General features: G+C 34.6%; 1 protein-coding gene across 1 annotated transcript in view; it reads left to right on the top strand.

Moving 5' to 3' along the window:
- The window catches only part of LOC150110408 (presequence protease, mitochondrial), a 320,487-nt gene that overhangs the window by 238,151 nt on the left and 57,562 nt on the right, over positions 1-24,774 (top strand). Inside the window, exon 19 of the mRNA XM_090393554.1 lies at positions 4,027-4,192. Coding sequence (XP_090249680.1) covers positions 4,027-4,192 — 166 coding nt within the window. The remainder of the gene's footprint in view (positions 1-4,026; positions 4,193-24,774) is intronic.

Below are 24,774 nucleotides of genomic sequence, written 5' to 3'. Positions count from 1 at the left end.
AATAACAGGTGGCTGCATTCCAACCTTTTGAAGTGTTTTTACAGCTACATGGTTCTCATAATCTCCCCACTGCATGTTAACCCATGCAGGTAGATAATGCTCTCTGTACTGATAAACACATGAATGTTGGCTGCACTCAGTGCGACTAATGTACCAGGCTTGCAATTCTGTGGGCAGCATGGGGAGTTATACGTTAATGTTTATACATCAGGAGAATAACTGTGTTTATGGCAAGACTGTATATATTGCATGCTAAGTTTCTTATGTCTGGCAGTGTGTGTGTGTGTGTGTGTGTGTGTGTGTGTGTGTGTGTGTGTGTGTGTGTGTGTGTGTGTGTGTGTGTGTGTTGGTAAAACAGTATTTGTAATTACATTTTTTGCTATTTCTATGGTGTATTTCAAATATCTCGTAATGTTCACCTTTAGATGAGATGAATCACTAAAACTTCAAGTCCCATCATGAGAGAGAGATAGAGAGAGACCTACTAGTTTGAGTAAAGATTTTGGTTTGTTTAAATTAAATTAAGTGTTGTTTCATGCTTCTCAGTTCTTTGTCCATTGCATCTGGATCTTGTGATGCCACTGGATTAAAGGCTTCATAAGATTATTTTACACCAGCATGAGTAAATCTATGGCTCTTTCTATCATCTGTCATTCATTGAGTGCCATTTTGGATTATGTTGGTTAGAATTGTGCCCTCTTAAGTTTTAAAAGAGGTAAACCGTGAGTAGGCATATCGGTACACAATAAATAACGGAAAAAAAAAAAACTCACGTAGAAAGATTATTTATTAGTATAATTTTCGCCTGTGTGTCACAGGCATCTTCAGTACATTAAGCTTAAAATTAAACACTAACTGACAATTCCAAAAAGCGCCACCTAAGTAGCTGGTGTAAGATAACTAAAAAGGTCAATAACTTTCCTAAAAAAAAAAAAAAAATTAATACAATAAAAAGTTAGGAAAGATTAGCTGATTTGTAAAGTACTATCTCCCATAAAGGGGATAGACGTAAGCCGTTGGATCTGTTTAAGTTAGGAGAATGAAGTAGAGTTTCACATGTTTCTTTATAAAAGCGTTCCATGAGAAACTGACTTTTGTGAAGAACTCTTGTCTTTCTCCAATGAACTCTGTGTCTAGTGAAGATGGCATTTTCAGAAAGTCCAGACTTTTCAGGTTTAAAGTATTCAATATAAGATTGGTGTTCTTCTAGCCGAATAGATCTTCCCGTTTGTCCGAAATAAGATAATCCATAAGAGCACGGAATCTAGTAGACACCTGGATGATTAAGATGTGGAAGCTTGTCCTTAGGAGAAGTGAGAAAGGTGGAGATTTTTCTAAACAGTCGAAAGGCAACAAACACAGAGGAAATAACACACATTACTATCCCTTATATACAAGGCATCAGTGAACGTATAGCAAAAGTTTTAAAACCACTGAATATTTTTGTTGCCTTTCGACCGTTTAGAAAAATCTCCACCTTTCTCACTTCTCCTAAGGACAAGCTTCCACATCTTAATCATCCAGGTGTCTACCAGATTCCGTGCTCTTGTGGATTATCTTATTTCGGACAAACAGGAAGATCTGCTTCTATTCGGCTAGAAGAACACCAATCTTATATTGAATACTTTAAACCTGAAAAGTCTGGACTTTCTGAACATGCCATCTTCACTAGACACAGAGTTCATTGGAGAAAGACAAGAGTTCCTCACAAAAGTCAGTTTCTCATGGAACGCCTTTATAAAGAAACATGTGAAACTCTACTTCATTCTCCTAACTTAAACAGATCCAACGGCTTACGTCTATCCCCTTTATGGGAGATAGTACTTTACAAATCAGCTAATCTTTCCTAACTTTTTATTGTATTAATTTTTTTTTTTTTTTAGGAAAGTTATTGACCTTTTTAGTTATCTTACACCAGCTACTTAGGTGGCGCTTTTTGGAATTGTCAGTTAGTGTTTAATTTGAGCTTAATGTACTGAAGATGCCTGTGACACACAGACGAAAATTATACTAATAAATAATCTTTCTACGTGAGTTTTTTTCCGTTATTTATTGTGTACCAATTGTGCCCTCTTATTTTACCATTTAAAAGTGATTTTACCTAACCTTCTGTTCAAAATGAAATACAGCAATAGTTCTCAACTAACTGAAGAATGTTATACCCTATGCATTTCGAAGAAAGATTTCCACCACCACTAGTAACACCACTGCACAATGTATAGCCATGCCTGCAGCATGAAGTAAAGATTGCAGTGACAGGGCACTTCAAGTTTTGCTACCACAGATAGGCCAAAGCTGCAAGCAGGACATCATGACAAATCAACACTCAAACTCCTGGCAATCTCAGCCCACTATTTTTCTATCCAGTGCACTTCTCTGTCAAACAGTGCCTAAACCTTGGAAAATGCATGGACAGCCTGTAACTCTGCCTTATCACAATGCCAGCTAGCTTCATAACTTTATTGTCTTGTCAGTTCAAGAGATTGAAATAGAAAATAAAATAGTACAATGCCATCATCCTGAATATCAACCTTAATGATGTTCACTTCTACCTCCAGTCTGCAAAATCTCACCTACTTTTTCCTTACAAAAAAAAATCTCAGCCTTCTCATCCATTACTAATCTCTGCTTTCCCAGTTACACATTCTCTGACTCTTTTTGCCTAAGAGTATGGGGTTTGAGCATGTGTGTCTATTTGCATCTGAGTTGGATAATTACATGATGAGAGCCATTCCACTTATGTTAATGAAAAATCCTAAGGTGGTTTTTGTATTTCATCCACTTCAGCAAGTAGAGAGGTTTAAAAAAAAAATTAGTTTGTTAGGATATTGCATATACTATTTACTGTTTATCTTTTGCACTTTTATGCAATTAATGCCTTATCTAGTTCAGGGTATCATTTAACAAAACAGTTTTCTCCCCCCCCCCCCCAATAGACATAATCTCCATTACATGTTTTATAAATCCAAGTCTGTATTCATTCCTTCTCTCCTTATAGGTAATAGACCCTTCTAAAAGTAATAATTATTATGCAAGAAATCAAAATGTTTGGTAATGAATTTAATTGGATATTTATTTAAACATTTTTAATTGTATACTTAGCTATTTGCTGTGCATCATATGATGCATACTGATATAAAAAATTTTAGAAATGAGTGGCTTAGCTACTCACATTTTTCTCTTTAAAAAAAAAAGCAAGAATGTTTTCACTTGTCATGGGTTTCTCACCCATCACCTTTCTTTTAAACTCTTGATGCTGAAATATACAGTAATGAGAAAGGGAGAGAATTCCTTTATTACTGATGTATCACAAGTGTGTAAACAACATTAGGACTTGCAATAATCAAAAATTAGCCCAAAAGTATGTAAACCAAATATTATTATTATTATTACATGACACTTCCAGGGAGTCCAAAGACTCATCAAGGGAGGGCACCTACTCTACAACTCTCATTTTCCACCACTCGATTCGCCAACTACAACGAACTGCTACTACAGTCATCATCTACACCAACGCCATCTACCGCCCACCACCACTAGTAATTTCACAGACAATCACAAACACCAATGCCCACAGCAGGATTCAAACCTGCAACCTTTTGGCTGGAGAGAGATATGCCAGCCAAGCAGGCTGGCTTGTATGCTTATCATTATGTGTAATTATAAATATTAAATGGCATCTCCATGAGATTCCAGAACTTATCTCAATAAACTACTTTATACACACAGGCTACCCCACAGAATATTTTATTTGTTAATTGTGTGTTCTCTGTCCAGTTTGCATATTTTGCAGGAAGAAAACAGGCAGCTTTTGTCATGGAGATCAGCTAATTCGCTCTGTCGTTTGAAAAGCCCATTTTTGTTACCTGTTGCACCTTCTGTTCAGTTCTCTTATATTTTGCATACATTTTTGGTTGCATTGCATAAAGATATTAGTATTAAGCACTTAATGTTCTAAATAATAAATAATTGCTGGTTCCCACCAATAGACCTTTGTCAAACGAAATATATATTTATACATTATAGGATTAAATTAGAGGATGAGGAACGGTTAGCTCAACTGGTGCGAATGGCAGCTGTGGAAATGGCACAAAATGTTTCACACAGTGGACATCTTTATACCATGAAGCAGGCAAGCAGTTGCCTTAATGCATTTTCTCAGTTAAAAGAAAACATGTCAGGCCTTACACAGGTATTCAGTTTTAATATCGAAATTTACTCTATAATGGAATTGTATTATTATATGTTATATTTTTTTTCATATAATTAAACATGAAATTAGGCTTTTGGTTTGTGTATTTATTTTTGTGCTACAGCACCAAATGCAACCATATTTATAGAGATTTTCAGTGATATAACAGCTACTGTTTAATGTGTAAGTATCTGTGGTTTAGCAATTCTGTAGAGCTTCCAGTGGACCACATTTTTTGATAAATAATGAATTTAATAAAAATAAACAAATATAACTCTATGAGTTTCGTAAGTCATCAGACTTACATCTTCAGAGGTATTAACAAAAGTTGTACAAAAAAAAAAGAGACTAGAAACAATTAATTACACTGATGTTACCAGAACTTCACTATTGGTCTATACAATTAAGTAACAAAATAAAAACATTAAATCAATTACTCTATGTTGGAACAATGTTGCTGTTGTTGCTGTCACATTCTGTAGCATCATGCATTTCATATCCTAGGTCTGCGGCAGTTAAGTTTTTAATAAAAGCAGACCAAATTTGGTGTAGGATTAAGTCTTGATTTTTGTTAAATTGTGTGGGGATCCTTAGCATTTGCAAGTCTTCCTTGAACTTTTTTTAAAACAATTATGATCATAAGACATTTTTGTTTTTGTTGCCAAGCCTGATTTATGCCGTCTTTTTTCGACATCTTACATGTTCAGACATGCGAATCTCCCCTGACCTTTCCATTTGGCTTACATAGCAAATACCACAATAGCAATGAATCTCATAAATACCTGGTTTTTTCATGGGATGAAGTGGAGGTTTTGTTGAATGTGAGTATCTGGAGATTTTACGCAATGGTAAAAAGCTATCTTAATTTTGGACTTACAGAGCAGCTTTGCCACTCTGTCTGTAATATTCTTGATGTAAGATAGTGTGCATTCTTAAAATCTTGTTTAAGTAAAGTAGCTGTCAGATGTGTATTAACAAAATTCTTAATACGCCTCCAGCAGCTCTGCATCCAAAAAAAACTAGATGTACTTTTCCAAAAGCTCAAGACATTAGTTCTCACCTGTACAATTCCTAAAACTGCTTAAACTCCAAATCTGTCCTACTTCTTAATTGTTCAGACATATGAGATGGTACACCATAAATTTCTCAAAAAATGCCAGTTTAATTAATTAGTGACCTTTGTCTCACAGATTTACTCAAGTCACTCCCATAGATGTAGTTTTTCTACTTAATTTCTCTTCTACAGGTATTTTCATGGTTGCTGTTCCACTCAGTGTGCTTACTCCTTTCTCACACTTGCTCTTAAACCCATAAATTAGTTAGGAATTGTGCAGTCAGTTTCTTGTTACATTCATAAACTGTCTAGCTTCAAACATACCAAACCAATTCCTCATCATCTTTCATATCATGTACCTTTGTGTTCTAGAACAGTCTTCCTTACAGAGTTTTTCCTGAGGACTACAACTTGCAGTTGCTCAAAAATTTTATGAATAGAGTCGTTTTCCTTCTTAACTGCTTGCTCATATAACACACACACACACACACACACACACACACACACACACACACACACACACACAGAGTACTGATGTTACTGGTTTAGCAACCTCTTGTGTGAGATTGATATATATATATATATATATTGTGAATCCTATAATATTGTAGTATATTAATTTCCCTTATCCAGCTCTGCTGTTACTCTTGTAGAATGTTACTCTAATGTTATCTGCCCACATTCAGATGTAAATTCCTAATCAACTTCTCCAGTTTCTTGATAACCACACTAGAGAACTGATAAGTCCATTATTTATTGCATTAGTCCTAACTCCAACCTTTTATAATAGAATATCTTCCTCTTCTACTTCCATCCATTAGGAATCATGCTTGTGTTGAGACTTAAGTTGAACAATGAGGTCAGTTGTACTTCCAACTTTCTCGTTCATATTTCTTTAGTTCTTATACCAGTATCCCATCCGCTCTGACTGATGTATTTGACTAGAGTAAAATTTACTTCCAGGTCTGCTTTAAAAATGTACATTACTAAATTGAAAATTTAACAACTTGTCTATTTTTAGTGCATTTAACACTTTCCTACCATACACATTCACTGAGGTTATTCTTCATGCTTGCTACATAATGATAAAATTCTCCTGTATTTCCCTTGGCCTGTTCCATTAACTTCTTTAAATAATCTAATTCAGCCTTCCTCACTATTGCTGTCACTGTCCCAACTGGAATTTGTACTACTCCTCAGCCTCATCATCATTCTTCTCAGGATATCATATCTTCACAATTCTCTCTTATTCAGCTATTACTTTGGATTATTAATTATCCATTTTTAACTCCTATGTATTTATTCTTCTAACCTTGAGGAAGCATCAGATATGGTTTCCTTCAAACATTTTCTCTGCTACTTTCCATGTGCTGTTGATTCCTCTGCCATATAGTTTCTCATGCTGAGATACTGCTTCAAGTTGTCTTCTTACTTTAATATAATCATCTACCTTATACTTCTTCTTTGATTATGAAAAAGTAAACGTGCCTTGAATATGTATTCCTTCTTAATTGAAACTCTCACATGATTATGAAAACCTCACACAGAAATTTACAGTTATCTGAGTTCGAGGTTATATTATGAGTAGTTGGTGTAATTTAGCGCTCATGTAAAATTGGTGATTTTTATCTGTTTTATTGTGTTTTTTCCCTTAGAATATTAGTGTTTTATAGTATATTAGAGTAAATGTTTGTGTTTTTGGAGTATTTAGTGTCTTTATAGCATATTTTTATTGTGATACTATAATATTAAATCATTTTTGGTGCCAATTAACAGCTGTCAATAGGCACCAAAAACACACAATAAATGGAATGCTAACAAGAACAGCAAAGTAGTGAACAAGAAGGTTTTTCCCTGCAAAAGACAATATTGAAGAGGATATTGAAAATAATTTAACCTCCTAAATCGCTATGTTAAAGCAGATTATTAGACAGATGATGAGGGAATTACAGAAGTCGAGAAGCATTTAGGGGAACATAGGAAAAATAAAAACTTCAGCAGAGAAATGGAAAACACCAATGCATAGAATCAGGTAAATTAGTGGTTAATAAAGAAAATCTGGTAAGTAAAGTTGATTATAAAAAGAAGGATGTTATTTGGTATGGGGACTCTGTCATAAAACATGCCATTGATGAGCAGGTTATAACATCAAGTTTTCTCAGAGCAGAAATTATAAGTATGATGAAAGCAATTGAAAAACACAAAAGAAAAGCAAAATAAGTCATAATTCTGGTAGGTATCGATGGCTTAACTAGCAATAAATTCAGTATGATAGAGGATATGAAAGGGTGTTGAAAGAAATGAGAACGAAGAGTGAGAAAGTAAAAATCATTAGTATATTACCAAAATATGATCAAAATGAATTATGAAGAAGGGCTATGATGTCAAACAATTCAATGCATGGGCTGTGTCAAGTGTCTTGAAAAATTATTAATTGATATGAGACCTAACAGAGAGAGAGTCAGGGAAACTGAATTCTAATGGGAGGAATTGTGAGAATCTATGTGTAATGTAAGAGTGACAATGTTAGGTAACTGTGTTATGATGAGAATGGTTATTATTATTATGAAAATGATTATGGAGAGAGAATGATTCTGTGCTCATCTGGTTTTGGACCTATCAAGCATGTATAAAGATTTCTGTATAATTAAGAAACAGATAAGAACAGAAATCTGTAAGTTGTCGAACTGTGTCCTGCAGACCACACACACACAAGAGTATACAAAAGAGCATGCAGTTAACTTATTAGGTCTGTATGTGAATGCTAGGAGTAGCAGAGTTTGTGGGCATTAGTGAGACCTATCTATCAGAAGCAGATGTACTAACTGGTATTGAGTGCAAAGGGTACAGTATTTTTAGGAAAGATAAACAGGATAAAAGAGGAGTAGATGCACTGCTAATGATATCAGATGACTTGAATCCAGTTAGAGTTGAGATGTATGACTACGATACTAGTAACAGTTTTTCGTGTGGCAGGGTTTGAAGCCATCTGGTGTGGGTGGTCTAACAACATTAAATATGTAGTAGGGGTGTTGTTACAGACCTTGCAGATTGGTTGCTAGTGACAAAGAAATACATTTCTGTAGACAGTTTTTTGGTATTGACACCACATTGTAATATAAGGAGTTTATTAAAAAAATAAATAATTAAAACCTGACAAGTAACACATCATTAGGGATAATTGTACATAAAAGTTTTATACGTGTTAGATGTTTTTGATAACTGTTAAATAATTAATAAACCAGAATACAAATGATACATTCGTTACTGTATGCATGCTGGAAATTGCTAGTTGTTGCTATCATGTTCTGTGGTATTATGCGTGCCATATCCTAGGTCCGTGGCAGTTAAATTTTTGATGATAGCAGACCATACTTGATGTAAAATTAAGCCTTGATTTTTATTGCATTGTGTAGGGATCCTAAGCATTTGCAAGGCTTCTTTAAATTTTCTTGTGAAATCAATATATGACATTTTGTTTGCTGCCAATAATGATTGTGTGGAATGCCAGATCTGATTTATGCTCTCTTCATTTTTCAACATCTTTTATGTGTTCAGACATGCTGATCTCTCCTGACCTTCCTGTCTGGCCAACATAATGCTGTAAGAACGATGAATCTCATAGACGCCTGGATTTTTCATGGGGTGATGTGGAGGTTTTGGTGGATATTGGAATTTTGATATTTTTTTGTAAAGGTAAAAGAGCCACTTTTGTACTCGCAGAGCAATGCAGCCACTTTGTCCTTGATATTTTTTTATGTAAGACAGCATGATTGCATTCTTGAAATCTTGTTTAAGTAAGGAAGTTGTAGGAGGTGTATTAAGAATCTGATTGTCTTGGGTTCAAAACCATTAAGTGCAAGGTTCTGTTTCAGTTAGCACAGTCCTTCATTCCTTTTAATTGGTGTGCTTGAAGAAATGCATTGCTAAATAAATATAATGAGTGTGAAAAGAGTAATCATGATGTGCTTTAATTATCCAAACATTGATTATCAAAATCTCATGAGAAGAATAAAACTAATTTATTGAACTGTTGTGAGACAACTTCCTCAAGCAGCATGTGACAGAAGGAACTCATGGTCAAAGAGTGCTGCATCTGACAGTGATCATCAGTACCCACTTGGGAAGGAGCTAAGTTTATGAATGTTCCATTCAGAAAAGGTTACATGCTGAACTACAAAGCAAGAAATTATCACTGCCAGGGGTATCAGTTGCTGGATGGGAAAGATATTGACAGTGCATGGGAGGTGTTTAAAAAATACTTAAATGATGCAATATCAGAATGTGTCCCTAGAGTTCAAAGAATAAATAGAGTAGAAGTGAAATGGATGTGTGAACTAATTATATAAGAGATTCGTAAAAAAAAAAAAAAAAAAAAGTTAATGTGGAAGGAATATCATGTGCATAAGGATGATGTCAGTTTTGATAATTATAAGCAGCAGGCCAGAAAAGTCAAAAGTGTTGTATGGAAAGCTGAGCATGAAAAAAAACTAGCTCTACAAGTTAAAGATAACCAAAGAATCGTGAATTTGAAAGAATAACTCTACTGAATGCAGGTGACCGATGCATGAGAGATTGTCCAACTAATGCGTATCCATTTTGCTAAAAGCTATCAACCTGGTATATTCAAAATTAAACTCACTGCTATCTTGTCACTGTATGAGGAGGAAGAGGTACTAAAGCTGTTGCACAAACTGAATAAGAATTCTGCAATAGAAATTGATGGGATATCAGCACAGATGCTAAAATTGTGTTCAACTGAACTAGCTGTTCCTTTGACCAGGCTATATAATTTGAATCTCAGAACAGGAAAGATTCTGAAAGAGTGGAAACAATATATGGTAATCCCATATTGCATGTCCCTAATACCATGGAAGACTGTTACACAAATTGGAGAATATGGGATTAGATTATAAACTGTTGACATGGATAAGAGGATGGCTGACTGACAGATATCAAAAAGTCATATGGGGGATGTGAACCTGCAAGATTTAAGGTAACCAGTGGCATACCTCAAGGATTAGTCCTTAGTCTATTGTTATTCAATCTGTACATTATCATTATCTGTACATAATCTGTACATTAATGACTTTGGGAAAGATTTGACATGTGACATACAGATATTTGCTGATGATGAATCGATCTGCAAGTATTGCATGATATGCAATGCTTGCAGATTGATCTGAATAGGTTGAAATTGTGAGCGTGTGAAAATGGCTGTTATTGCAATGTTAATGAATGTAAGGTCATACACTTTAGTGGGATTATGCTAGAATAAACTGATCAGGCTAGGGATCTTAGAGTTTTAGTAGACAGGAGTTGAAGTTCAAGGGTCATATAGCAAAAATTTTAAATATAACTCAGAGAATAATTGCAATGCTGAAATGAACTTTGACATTTTCCTCTTTACAAGGCCTTGATAAAACCTCACTTGGACTATTGGTTTCTGTAGTGATTCTGATACAGTGGAGAGAGTGCAAAGGAGAGTATCAGAAATGATATCAGGATTGTGGAATACATTATGAAGACAGATTGAAAATTTGTAAGCTGCAGTAATCAAACCAGAGAAAGAGGGTTATATGATTGAGAGTTATAAACTTCTGATAGGGTTATACAGACTTTCAGTAAATGGAATTTTTAATTTTATGGAGAGTGGGGAAAGAATGCAAGGGCATCCTTGGATGTTGAGAATGAATACTGTCAAGAACAGGATGAGGGCTATATTTTTCTGTCATGGAATGGATTGCCATTGGATATTGTGTGTGTTGGTGCGAATAGTATTGCCTCCCTCAATGAGTTCCTGACTCCCTGAAGGTCTCTTTCTCTCTTAATAATAGTAATAATTTGTCACATCCCAAAGTCAAATCCACATGAACACTTTCACTAATTTTAGGCATATCAGTCACCTTATTTAAGTGAGAATCTTAGATAGTATTACTAGAAACAAATGTTCTTGTACCACAAGTATCTTCCATCACATGCTGCTTAAGGGAGTTTTTCCTTAGTAATTCTATAAATTCCCTTTCCCTCACATTAAATGCATTTTCGTCCCTTCCATGTCATGCCCATCTCGAGGAAAAGGTGACTAGCCCCATGCCTCCTGGTATATTCTATGGCTGTAGCTGCATGTGTTCACGGGGCCGGTTTGCCTGCTTGTAGGAGAAAAATCCTGCTGTCAACGCTCAAGACCAGCTAACTTGGCTATATCTGAGAAAGATCCTTAAGCTCCGCACGTTGGCAACAGGAATCGAACCCAGGACACTCCTTTCCCAGGCATATGGTTACGAAGCACATAGCCATTAGGCTAACCGTGCTGACGCATTCTCCTCCTTGCAATATTGAATCATCTACAAGGATAGATTTCCTTGGTCATTAAGATTTATGGTGTATCTTATTCAAACTCATAGCTGCAAATCATGTGCTTGTGTTACTCATTCTACCAATGCCAGTAAAGATTTATACTCTGGTTGGATTTAATTCCTCTGCAATAATTAGCAGCACTACTTTCCTTGCCATTAGTATTGGTCTGTGCTCCTTAATACATGAACTTGATTCTATTCTTGTGGGGATATCATCTTCTGTCAACCAGAACAATATGATGCCAATAATTTTTGGTCATCCTGCAATTGTTATTTCTAAAAGACCTCCTTGTGTTTATTTCAGATACTTCTGGTGTTAATGTGTACACCATTTCAAATAGGAAGCTGGAGTTGATTTTTATTCAAATCCCTCATTATATTTCCACTGTTGTCACTATTCTTTCTTGATATGAGTAGCCTTCCCACATTCCTGGCATTATCTATAATTTACTATCATTCTCTCTCTCTCTCTCTCTCTCTCTCTCTCTCTCTCTCTCTCTCTCTCTCTCTCTCTCTCTCTCTCTCATGCGTGTGTCATTACATTCATATTTTTGACCTATTAATTTTAATGCATGTATCCATTCTTTTATGCAGTCATCTTTCTAGTTTCCTTTACTATGCACAATTGCTCTCATTTACTGAACAAAAGTTTCTCCATTCACCTAACATCTCATTCAAGTGTTATCCATCCTCAAATATGAATCCTTTTGACCATGAAAATCACCTCATACATCAACATGCTGCACGCTATTTCTCCTATACAATCTTTTCACAGAATCATTAGTAATCGCGGCTGTAATCATTAGTAATCGTGTCTCACTCATTCCTGTCATACTGTAACAATAATGTCATTTGCAATAAGCTAATTTTGGAAATTAATGAAAGAACAAAAAGCTATTTCGGCAAATTAGATATGTTTGACATTTTTTTGCAGGAAGATATAGATCAAGACAAGTACAAGACTAGTATTGATAAAATTTTGCAAACATATGGGACTGATATTGATCCAGAAAAATTTATTGAAGTTAAGCAATTTTTAATAATGATAAAGGAAGAAAATTCTTCAATTAAAAATATGTACAAATTTATAAACGATGGGTTAAGGTCTACTTTTCCGAACATAGAAACAATTTTAAAAATATTTTCGACGATGCCTATTTCAAATGCAAGTGCTGAATGCTCATTTTCAGTGTTGAAACAACGAATAAAAAATTATTTAAGACGCAACTTGCACCAAAATAAAACAAGTGACCTGTCGTTATTATGCATTGAATCATATGTAATAGACATGGTCAATTATGATGACATTATAGATATATTTGCTAAAACCAAAGCCAGAAAAAAACTTTTAGTTATTAATTTTTTTATTTAAATTTGAACTGAGTTATTTTTATACTTTTTTTAAAATGCAAATATATGTATACCAATGTTGACTTTTATTTTCAATAAACTAAAAAAATGCTCATTTTTGAGGGCCTCATAATGATATTGAGCCTTGGGCCTCCAAAAGTATAAATGCAGCCCTGTGTGTACAATAAAATTTGTGAAATCAACATTTGAGAGACTAAGCTTCACACCAGTGTATATTTTAAGAGTGATATATAAACAACTGTGGAAATGTTTTCAAGACATACATTAATAGATGGTTTGCAATAACTATTTAGTTTTAGCACTTTAGCAGAAAGCTGAAGTATCTATAATGCGCTGCAGACACCAAACTATACTACATTATGATTCGTAGCAAAAAATTTAGTTTCTCTTGAATCATTTTTACAATAAATTAAAACTCATTTAAACCAGAAGTGATATGACTGAACAAATGTTATCAGAGATACAAAATATGCTTCATTATATTCCATCCATCCAGTTTTCACCAAAGTTAGTCCAGGTGAAAGGGAAAAAAGGAGATTAGTTATCAGCTTCATAAAGATCCCTGTGGCTAAAGTTCAATATTCCCCCCCCCTCGAGAATGGAGAAATAATGCATGCAGATGAATAAAACAAATCTGATAGCTCTTTCAACAACTTGTGACACACAACAATGAAAAAAAAAAATTTAATATATATATAAGCTTTGATCCTTAAGCACCCCTTATATAACCTAATGTCCAATCCTCACCTTCTCATGGTGCACCTTTTTGGGTATCTACCTGGATACTGAACGAACGAGGATGGGCTGGCAATTTGGGATTTAACCGACCAAATTGTATTTTTATTGGCTTAAACCAAAATACAAAATGATGGTACAACATGACAAAATTTCATGCCGGTTGGGGAGTCTTCTGGTTAAACAAGGCCACCGTTGTTTTCGCCAGGGAACCAGGGCAAACTCCGAAAAGTCAGCTACTGGAACAAATCTGAAAATACACCCCAACTCAACATCAATTCTCTCCTATAACAGTTCATATTTGGAATTTGGGTTTACTTGGTGTAGAGATGAAAGTTAAAGATCGGTACTATCAACATAAGAAGCTTGAATGGCAAAGAAATGGAGCTAGCTGAGGAATTAGAGAAGTACCAGATCGACATAATAGGGGTGACTGAAACAAAAAAAAAGACAAAAACTGGTGAGATCTCTCTGAGCAATAAATACAAAATGTTATATTCAGGCAGTGACAATCAAGGATAAGCAGGAGTACCCATGGTATTCAACACTAAATATGAGGCTAATCTTGAATGGCAGTCAGTCTCAAGTAGACTAATGTGGAGGGCAAATATCAGAATGGGAAAATGGACAATGAGACTTATTTGTGCCTATGGTCCCACAGAAGGTTCTACTAAGGTAGAAGTGGAGGAATTTTTTGAGGCCTTAGAGAAAGCAACTGACACAATGAAAAAGGAAAGTTGGTCCTTGTTGGGGATCTAAATAGCAGAGTAGGAAATCATTGTCAGACATTCAAAAATATTTTAGGAAAATTTGGAGAAAAGAGCAAAACTAATAATAATGGCAAATACCTGTTGGATTTCTGCTCAGGACATGGACTGGTTATTACTAACCCCATGTTCCAACATAAAAATTTGCACAAATTCACATGGAGAGAAGAAGCAAGGAAAAAGGAAAGTCTCATTGACTATGTTATTGTTGATAGTGATGTTTTCTCCCTGGTGCAGGACACCAGAGTGTACAGATGATTTGAAATTGGAGGAGTTTGAGAACAGGAACCAAACCTTGGAGATTCATTGGCAAGCCTTGAAGAAAACCCTGATTGATTCAGCCAGAGAGGCATGTGGTGAGGTTGTCTGCAAGGATAGAAAAATCAGAACTCCATTGTGGACACAGGAAATTAAAGAGACAGTGAAGGAAAAGAAGAAAGCATATCAAAAGTTCCAGGCAAATAAGTCAGCTTATGCTCTTAGAGAATACAGAGACAAATGTAAGAAAGCTAAACACTGTGTAAAACTAGCTAAACAAAAGTCATGGGAGGACTTTGGCAAGAACATAGAAAATTAATATCGAGATATTCTGGAGGTTGTTGAAGAAGCTTAGAAATGGAGGAATGCGTGCTGTAATAAGAGTTAGAGATGATAAAGGTTACATGAAAACAGAAGAAAAAGATATCCTTGAATTATGGAGTAATTACATCGAATTGAAGTAGAAAAAGCCATCAAAGGCTTGAAATGTGGAAAGGCAGCAGGAGTGGATGACATTCGACCAGAAATGCTGCAGTATGGTGGTATAAAAGTCTTACAGTAGCTGCACTGCATAGCTCAGATGGCCTGTACAGAGGGGCAAATTCCCAATGATTGGAGTAGAGCTCTCATAGTACCCATATATAAAAAGGGAAATAAAACTGAATGTGAGAATTACAGAGGTATTTCCCTGCTGAGTGGTCCTGGGTTTATGCAAGTATACCTGAGAAACAGTTGAGAATTGTGGAAGAAAAGCTTCGTGAAGAACAAGCTGGATTCAGGCCAAATAGAGGCTGTCAGGATCAGATCTTCACTTTATGACAAATAGTTGAGAAAGCGTTGGAATATAACAAAGATCTATACTTAAATTTTGTCGATCTGGAAAAGGCATATGACAAGGTGCCAAGCGAGAAGCTATTCAATATGCTGCAGTTATATGGTGTCAATGGGGCATTATATCAAGCAATACATAGTCTCTATTTGAGTTGTAAGTCAGCAGTTAGAATTGAAGGAAGTACAGGAAGATGGTTTAATGTTAAATCTGGTGTGAGACAAGGATGTACATTATCCCCTCTGCTATTCATTATACAGGGTGTTCGGGATAAATTTGACAGTTTCGTAAGGAAAAAGAAAATCTTCTTTGTATCTATTAAATTTAATGAATTGACAAAAAAACATTACAGGCAGAGTTAATTACAATACTATCAACAAGATTTACTCAAAATAACCACCATTAGCATCGATCACAGCTTCAATTCTGCTTCGGAACCTCGAACAAGCTGATGCTACAGTCTCCCTGGGAAGGGCCGCAAAAACTGTTTTAATTTTATCCATTAACTGGGCTTTTGTATTACTGGAAGTGCGATTGGTGTCTTTTTCAACTGCGCCCCATACAAAATAATCCATGGGGTTAAGGTCTGGGGAGTTTGGAGGCCAAACATTTGGACTGGTGAAGTCGTAGAAATTTTCAGACAACCATTTTTGACTTTTCCCAGAGGTGTGGCAAGGGGCCGAATCCTGCTGCCATACATACGGCCTACCATTGGCTACCCTTGTTATCCAGGGCTTGACTACAGTTAGCAACTCCACGAACAAAGCCCGAATTCCAATGCCAGGGTTCTTCAACACCTGTTCCTGCAGATTTGCGAGGAATTCTGCTGTACGAACGCAATCAGATCGTCTGCTAGGGATCTTTCTTCTTGCTACATCCTCGTAGTCACCATTGCAAGTCTCTAGTTCATGCCTGATTGTTTTTACTGTATTCAGGGAGCATTGGGCAGCAGTCGTAATATCCTTATTTTGATGGCGGGCACGAATCATCATGATACAAGTTATTCTCTTCCATGATTCAGGTGGGTTCCAGCTATCCATCCTTTCTGACATCTTGTATATGAATGAAGAAGGGTCCAAACTTTTAAATGAAGAGAAGTGTGTGTTAATACATGTAACTTACGGAAAAATATAATTAATTATAAATATGTCAAATTTATCCCGAACACCCTGTATATATGGATCACATTATGAAGGAAAGTGGCATTAAACATGATATCAAAATTGGATATGTTATTGACAGCTCTTTGCTTTATGTGGACGATGTTATACTGCTAAATAAATCCGCTACAAGTCTGCCAGATTCCCTAACTATATTGAATAACTGTTGTAATAGATATGGTATATAAGTCAGCAATAAAAAGACAAAGACAATGAAAATAGGCAGAATCGTTGAAAATGGCAACTATTGTGAACGGAGTACTTGTGGAACAAGTAAAACATTTCAGCTACTTAGGCATGAATTTTAGTGAAGATGGTAAATTAAATATGGAAATAACCAACAGAATCAACAAAGCTGGTATGGTAGGAAGTCAATTGAATAAATTTATATGGAATAAGATAGAAATTAGTCAGAACACTAAATTAGCTGTATATAAGACAGTGTTCAAACCAGTTTTAACTTATGGATCTGAGAACTTGGTCAGAAGTAGAACACTTGACCAAACACTAGTGCTCGCAGATATGAGAGTCCTGAGAAAAATTAGAGGCATTAACAGATATCATCAATGGCAATACCATATTAAAAACGAGGATATTAGGAAAGAACTTGACATTGTCAGTATCCAGGAATGCATTAGCAGAGCTAATCTCAGGTAGTATGATCACTTAAATAGAATTGTCTTGGAAAGATTAGCAAAACAAATGTTCTCTGCCAGGTTGGAAGGAAAATGACCCAGAGGAAGACCAAGATATAGGTGGATTGATACTGTACAAAGTGCCTTAGACCTTCTCAACCTGTGGTCTGCAGCGATTGGCGTTGTTGGTTCGCAGGCAGACTTAAATTAATTAAATAAATATATATTTTTTAATTATCCAAACAAATTAAAATTGAATAAGTAAAATTATTGAAATGAAATGGAGACTTGAAAAAAACAACAAATAGCATCAGAATGTTCAATGGCAGAAGCAATAAAACTAAATTGTTATTCACTTCACCCCTATTTTATTACTCATTATTCTGGCACTACAATAATTTATAGCAGCAGAATGATGAATTATAAGAGGAGTGAAATGAACAACAATATAGTTTTATTGCTTCTGCCTTCCCTTGCTGTTTAGTCAGATTTCAAGTGAACATGTTTTATCCTCAATTCAACTAATTGCTTGTTTATTGATTATTATTGAAGATTTCCCTCCAAGGCTCAGTATATCTTCAAAAGTGCTAAATGATACTTGGACAAAGTGTGTCATGAGTTAACCCCAGTATTTATATAGTTATATATTTTTCGGAAACGTTTTTTTTAATAATGTAAAAGTGACTTAGAACTAGGACTTTGAAAAGAAGAGCAAATGAAACAGGTGATGCCAACCCTAATTTTGATATGCGTGTTGTAACGGCGAGTAAATGTGATACTATTAAAGTAGGAAATATAACAGTTCATAATAATAAAATGGTTATTTTTGACCACGAGAACTATAGGAGAGAATGACTACTAGTTAGGTTTTTTTTTGGTCAAATATAGTTATTTTAAACTAAGTTATACCAACTAGTTTCGCCAACTGCAGCTGTTGGCTTCATCAGGGTTAAAATTATATAAAAGTAAGAACACTTAAATGCTAAAAAACTGTTTGCACTGAAACTATAAATGGGCCGAATACAATTGCATTTTGTTCTGTAGTTAGCAGCAAAATTTAATTCTGGCATGTTGAAAGATTTAATGAGGGTCTTCCAGATCTCGGGCAGATATAATCCTTGGTTTCTATTTAGGTTTTCTTCTGAATGGAGAACTGTTGTTCCTTTTATCATTAATATAGTAGGAAATATAACAGTTCGTAATAATAAAATGGTTATTTTTGATCACGAGAACTATAGGAGAGAATGACTACTAGTTAGGTTTTTTTTTTGGTCAAATATAGTTATTTTAAACTAAGTTATACCAACTAGTTTTGCCAACTGCAGCTGTTGGCTTCATCAGGGTTAAAATTATATAAAAGTAAGAACACTTAAACGCTAAAAAACTGTTTGCACTGAAACTATAAATAGGCCGAATACAATTGCATTTTGTTCTGTAGTTGGCAGCAAAATTTAATTCTAGCATATTGAAAGATCTAAGGAGGGTCTTTCAGATCTCAGGCAGAATCAATCCTTGGTTTCTGTTTAGGTTTTCTTCTGAATGGAGAACTGTTGTGTCTTTTATCATTCTGGAGTGGAAATCCTTCTCTAAGTAGGGCATGGAGCTTTTATCCCATTCTATGACATGGTTAGTCCTAGCAAAATGAAAGGCTAATCCCGATTAAGCCGCACAGCAGGGTATGTTGTAAATTCCGGCATATTTGAAAAAAGGATGACCGTCTTTTGGGGATCTTAAGAATTGGCAAATGGTCTATGAAGGTTTAAAAGTTACTCGTATTCAATGTGGCTTGAGGAGTTTAGCAATCTTATTAGAAACTGTCAATGTAAACGGAATCACAATAGTAGAATTGTAATGTATATCTTCCGGTCGTCTTTATGGGGGGGGGGGGGGGGGGGGGCAGTCACAAAAAAGAATCTTGTGGAGCAATTTCCTAGGATGACCATTCTTTGTAAGATTATTTGATATCAGGGATAGTTCATCTTGGAGATCTTTATCATCAGTTGTAATGAGAGAGAGAGAGACACTATTTTTTAGCATGTGTACAATGCTAAGTTTCTGAGAGATATGCTGTGAAGAAGTGAAGTGTAAGTATCTACCTGTATTGGTAGGTCTGCGATAAACTGTAAGGCTGATAAGTCCATTTATTCGTTTAATTAAAATGTCCAGAAATGGTAATTGGTTATCTTTCTCCAGTTCTAGAGTGAATTTAATTTTGTGATGTAAAGAGTTGATTTTGCTTAGGAAATCGAACAAATCCTTTTCCGTATTTTTTCGATTTCCCAAGCAAAATCAACTCTTTACATCACAAAATTAAATTCGCTCTAGAACTGGAGAAAGATAACCAATAGAAACAATAAAAATATCGTCAACGTATCTCCACCAAACTGCGGGTTTAGGGTACAGTTGAGATAAAATTTTATTTTCAAATTTCTCCATAAAGAGATCAGCACAAGCATATCAAGGTGGTGAAAGAGGGCTTCCCATTGCAAGGCCTGTTAATTGCTGGTAAAAAGTTTAAAAAAGCTAATATGTAATGGGATAAAAGCTCCATGCCCTACTTAGAGGAGGTTTCTGCTCCCGAATGATAAAAGGAACAACAGTTCTCCATTCAGAAGAAAACCTAAATAGAAACCAAGGATTAAATCTGCCCGAGATCTGGAAGACCCTCATTAGATCTTTCAACATGCCAGAATTAAATTTTGCTGCTAACTACAGAACAAAATGCAATTGTATTCGGCCCATTTATAGTTTCAGTGCAAACAGTTTTTTAGCGTTTAAGTGTTCTTACAAATAACTAGTAGATCATGCACATGCTATACGTGTGATGTACACGTTCTTCTACTTTTATAAAAATGCAATTGTATTCGGTCCATTTATGGTTTAAGTGCAAACAGTTTTTTAGCATTTAAGTGTTCTTACATTTATATAATTTTAATCCTGATGAAGCCAACAGCCTCAGTTGGTGAAACCAGTTGGTATAACTTAGTTTAAAATAGTATTATACATTTATAGTACTATACATTTATTATACATGTTTAATAAAATTATACATTTATATAATTTTAACCCTGATGAAGCCAACAGCCACAGTTGGTGAACTGTGGCTGTTGGCTTCATCAGGGTTAAAATTACCCAAATAGTAGTCATTCTCTCCTATAACAGTTCATATTTGGAATTTGGGTTTACTTGGTGTAGAGATGAAAGAACAGAAACCTCAATGTGTTATGAAGTGTTGTCGAACAAGTGCATTAAACCTGCGAAACTGCGACATTTAGAAATTAAACATTGTTTAATTTCTAAATTTAGTTTCTCTGGATATGAATTGAGTATATTCTTTTATACATAGGGAAAGGTTGGTCTCCAAAGGAATACCATCAGAATTTAAAACTGTGCTATACAATGCTGTAAAGCTAGTTAATTTTATTAAGGCTTGCCTGCTAAATAATAGGTTATTTTCAGTATTCTGCAATGAAATGGACAGCGAACATATACAACTATTGCTTCATTCTGAAATTCGCTGGATTTACAGGGGCAAATTACTAACAAACGTCTTTCAATTAAGGCACAAAGTTTTATTGTTTGTAAATGAACGTAATTCTAATTTTGCATCACTCCTTGTGGACAAAGCATGGTTATCGACACTATCCTATCTTTCAGTCATTTTTTCCGAAATTAAATGAACTAAATTTCTCCCTTCAGGGAAATTCTTTAACTGTTCTTGATGCCTACGACAAAATCAGGGCCGGCCTTCTCTATAAAGGGGTCCGAGTGCAAGAAACCTTTTGGGGCCCTAAAATAATTTTCAAAGGTAAAAATTAAAGGATTCGAAATAAACACATTGTAAAACCTCTTACCTGCAAATGATTTTGGCACATGAAAACAAAAAAAAAAAAAAAAAAAAAAAAAAAACACATTCGAAATATAACAGGTTAACATAACGTTTACTGAACACAAAACAAAAGTATTAAATAATTAAAATAAATAAATATTTAACACAAACAAAAGTAACCTGGCTCACTAACTGGCATACAAAAACTATTTACAATTAATTATTGTTTAAAGTAATAAAAAAATTAATTTAAGCACATAAAAAAATAAATAGGTTTACTATTTAGGGGCCTAGATTTACTAACACGTATATTGCTTAATATGTATTTATTTAAATATGCGATTTTTTTTTTTTTTTTTTTTGCTATGTCATTAATCATTTCCGAAAAATTAAAATTTTTGGCAATTTCATTTTCAATGCTTAATATAGCAAGTGCATTTAAGCATTCTTTGCACGTACTTTTAGCAAATTAAAATTGATAAAGAATCACCAAAGATAATTCTTTATCAATTTTAATTTGCTAAAAGAACGCTCTGTACTTGCTATAGTAACTGGTAACGTAAAGAAAATTTTCAATACAGTTAGCACGTTTGGAAATAGTTCATTATAACTATTATTTAATATATATTGCAATATGTCTTGCACGTTATTTACATTTTTTTGGTCCAAGATCAATTCTCGTAACAAATCAATTTCCTGTATTAAGTACCTCTGTAGAGCAATTGGAAGAACAACGGTACATTGTGCCCTTCGATTGGAATAGGCCTAAGTTCGATTCTCATCGCGACAGGAGGAATCTTTATCTGGATGATTTTCAATCGAAGGTGAGTTAGCCGATCTCATATACAGAGGTAGCAGGGTTTTTTCTCCTGGAAACTCGGGTTTTTCATCCTGCATACAGACAAATCGGTCCTTCAGAACACACGCAATTTACAGACATAGAATACCAGTTGTGGTGGAGATGGGTGGTAGATGGCGTTGATGGAGACGATTCGTAGTAGAGGTTCGGTGTAGTGGTTGAGACGGTTAGTGTCCTCCCGCGATGAGTCTTCGGACTCCTTGGAGGTGTCAGGAATAATAATAATAATAATGTCTTCATTTACATCTTTACTATAATATTTTACAAAATCCCTTGAGTGGTTTTCTAGTTCATTTTTTTCTAATGTTTTTATATCAGTGATTAATTTAAAATAAGAAATAACATTGGGTATATTTTTAAATCTCTCATCTATTTGTACAATAACAGTATCGATCACAACGTTGAAAAAGTGACATCTAAATTCCTCTACCGGGTTTAGTAAAACTTCATCTTCTGCTAGTTCAGAAAATAATCTTTTTCTTTTTCGAATTCTTTTTTCATGGAAGTCTTCGGAAATATTCAAGTTTCGTTCTATCATTTTTGCATCGTCTAAAAATGTGTTAAATTTTGATCTTAAATTTTGGATTTCATTTTTAATTTTATTCACTAAATTAAAAGCAGAGTCAAGAACAATTGTTTTTACTTGAAATATTTTGTTGATACTATTAATTTTTGACAATATTGTAAACCACACAGATAAGCTTAAAATAAATGGCATTTCTTGTAATGAATCTAGTAGACTTAGCTTTGGATACTGCTGTGTTATCGTCAATTGCACCAATAAATTCTTCTAAGGCATTATAAGTTTGTTCAAACTGTATACACTGCTTTGACTGCATCTACTTTGGCTTCCCATCGAGTATCACATAATGGTTTAAGCATAATATTTAAATGCTTTTGTATAATTTCCCACCTTTTTGTAGATGCAGAAAATACGGAGTATAAATGTTGCAATATTCCGAAAAATTTTTTACAGTATATACTACTGGAAGCAGCATCACAAATTATCAAATTAAAAGAATGTGATAAGCAAGGTACATAAATTGCATGAGGGTTTAAACTAATTATTCTAGATTGTACGCCTTTATATGTTCCCTTCATATTGCTACCGTTATCGTATGCTTGCCCTCTACAATTCATAATATCTAAATCAAGCTCACCTATTCTTTTTAAAAGCGAATTTACCAGTCCTTCACCAGTCACATCAGTTACTTCAATAAATCTTATAAATGACTCATTTATAATTAATTTTTTGTCTACTAAATTTACATATCTAATCATTATTGAAGTTTTTTCCTTGTGAGAAATATCAGGAGTACAATCCATTTGGATACTCTGATATATGGCTGCTTTTATATCGTCTTTAATTTTATTAAGGGCTTCATTACCTAATAATTTCCTTTGCAGCAATAATTTCCTCTTGAAATCTATGCGCCAAATGATGCACAATTCTTTTTTTCGTATTTTTAATTCTGTATACATGATCCATTAGCACAGGATCATATTTACTTAATAATTCTATTAAACTTAAAAATTTTCCATTATTCAGCATTCCTATTGTTTCATGGGATCCTCAAAATGACAGATTATTACTTGCTAAAAATAGAATTACATTTACAATTCTTTGGAATAGTAATTTTAGACGTTCCGTTTCTTTATTTATATTAATTTGATTTGTTCTGTCAACAGTCGAACATAAATTAAACCTTTTTAATAATTCTTGCCAAGCATAAAAGAATTAAAGTGACCAACAGAAAACTCATGATCTCAAATTGCAGATGACACTTTTCTCCATTTATTAACGCCATATATAAATTGTGTTGATTGATCTTTTCCTCTTCTTTTGGAAAATAGTACACAATAAAAGCAAAATACTGAGTCTTGAGCTTTTGAGTTAACTAACCAGCTACAAAGCTGAGTTTCTAATGTTGGAAAAGGTGCAAATAATTTGCGCCTTTTCCAACATTAGAATCCTTTTTAGTGGAAAAGGATCTTTTTGTTGATTCCAAGTTTCTGGAAAGAGTTAGTGACCACTTCAAAACTCTGAAACAGAATTTTGAAACATATTTTCCGAATAACTTTTATAAGAAATTTCTGTAGGTTCGAGATCTATTTCAGGATTATAGTCACAAGAACAACCTTTCATTATTGAAAAAAGAGAACAGTTAATTGACCTTTCAAGTGACAGTGGGCTTAAAATGCAATTCCATTATCTTGGTTTGGCTCGATTCTGGATCTCGCCTTCAGGGAGAAGTGAATTTCCCAAATTATCTGAAAAGCACTGAAAATCGTCATACAGTTTTCTACAACCTGTCTTTGTGAGAAAGGATTTTCATCACTCCTTCAAATAAAAACAAAATACAGAAATTGTCTTAGTGTGTGTGTGCGCGCGCACGCGCCGATCTTCGACTGAAGTTGACCAATATCGAGCCAGATATCCAGCAACTCTGCAAAGGCCAAGAAGCTGAACCATCTCATTTAAAGTAAGTAGTAACATAATTATATCTTATTATTTATTTGGACTAGAGTTTCCGATTATTTTCGTTACTGGTTTTAGAATTAATCCATTTCCAAAATCGGGGATGAAACGAAAGTTACGCAAAGTGACATCACGGTGAGGCATAGCTCTGCTGCCAAGGAGAACAGCTGCCCATGTCCCGTTTAGCGAAGTTCTGTATCTCGTACGGTAGCTTGTGGGAATATGCAGCAGAGCACATAGATTCCGT

The sequence above is a fragment of the Typopeltis vanoorti genome, chromosome 1 (assembly GCF_054136105.1).
Source record: "Typopeltis vanoorti isolate ZY-2024b chromosome 1, IOZ_Tvanoo_1.0, whole genome shotgun sequence".
In the NCBI taxonomy this organism is placed as follows: domain Eukaryota; kingdom Metazoa; phylum Arthropoda; class Arachnida; order Uropygi; family Thelyphonidae; genus Typopeltis; species Typopeltis vanoorti.
This window is presented reverse-complemented; position numbering and strand designations above follow the sequence as displayed.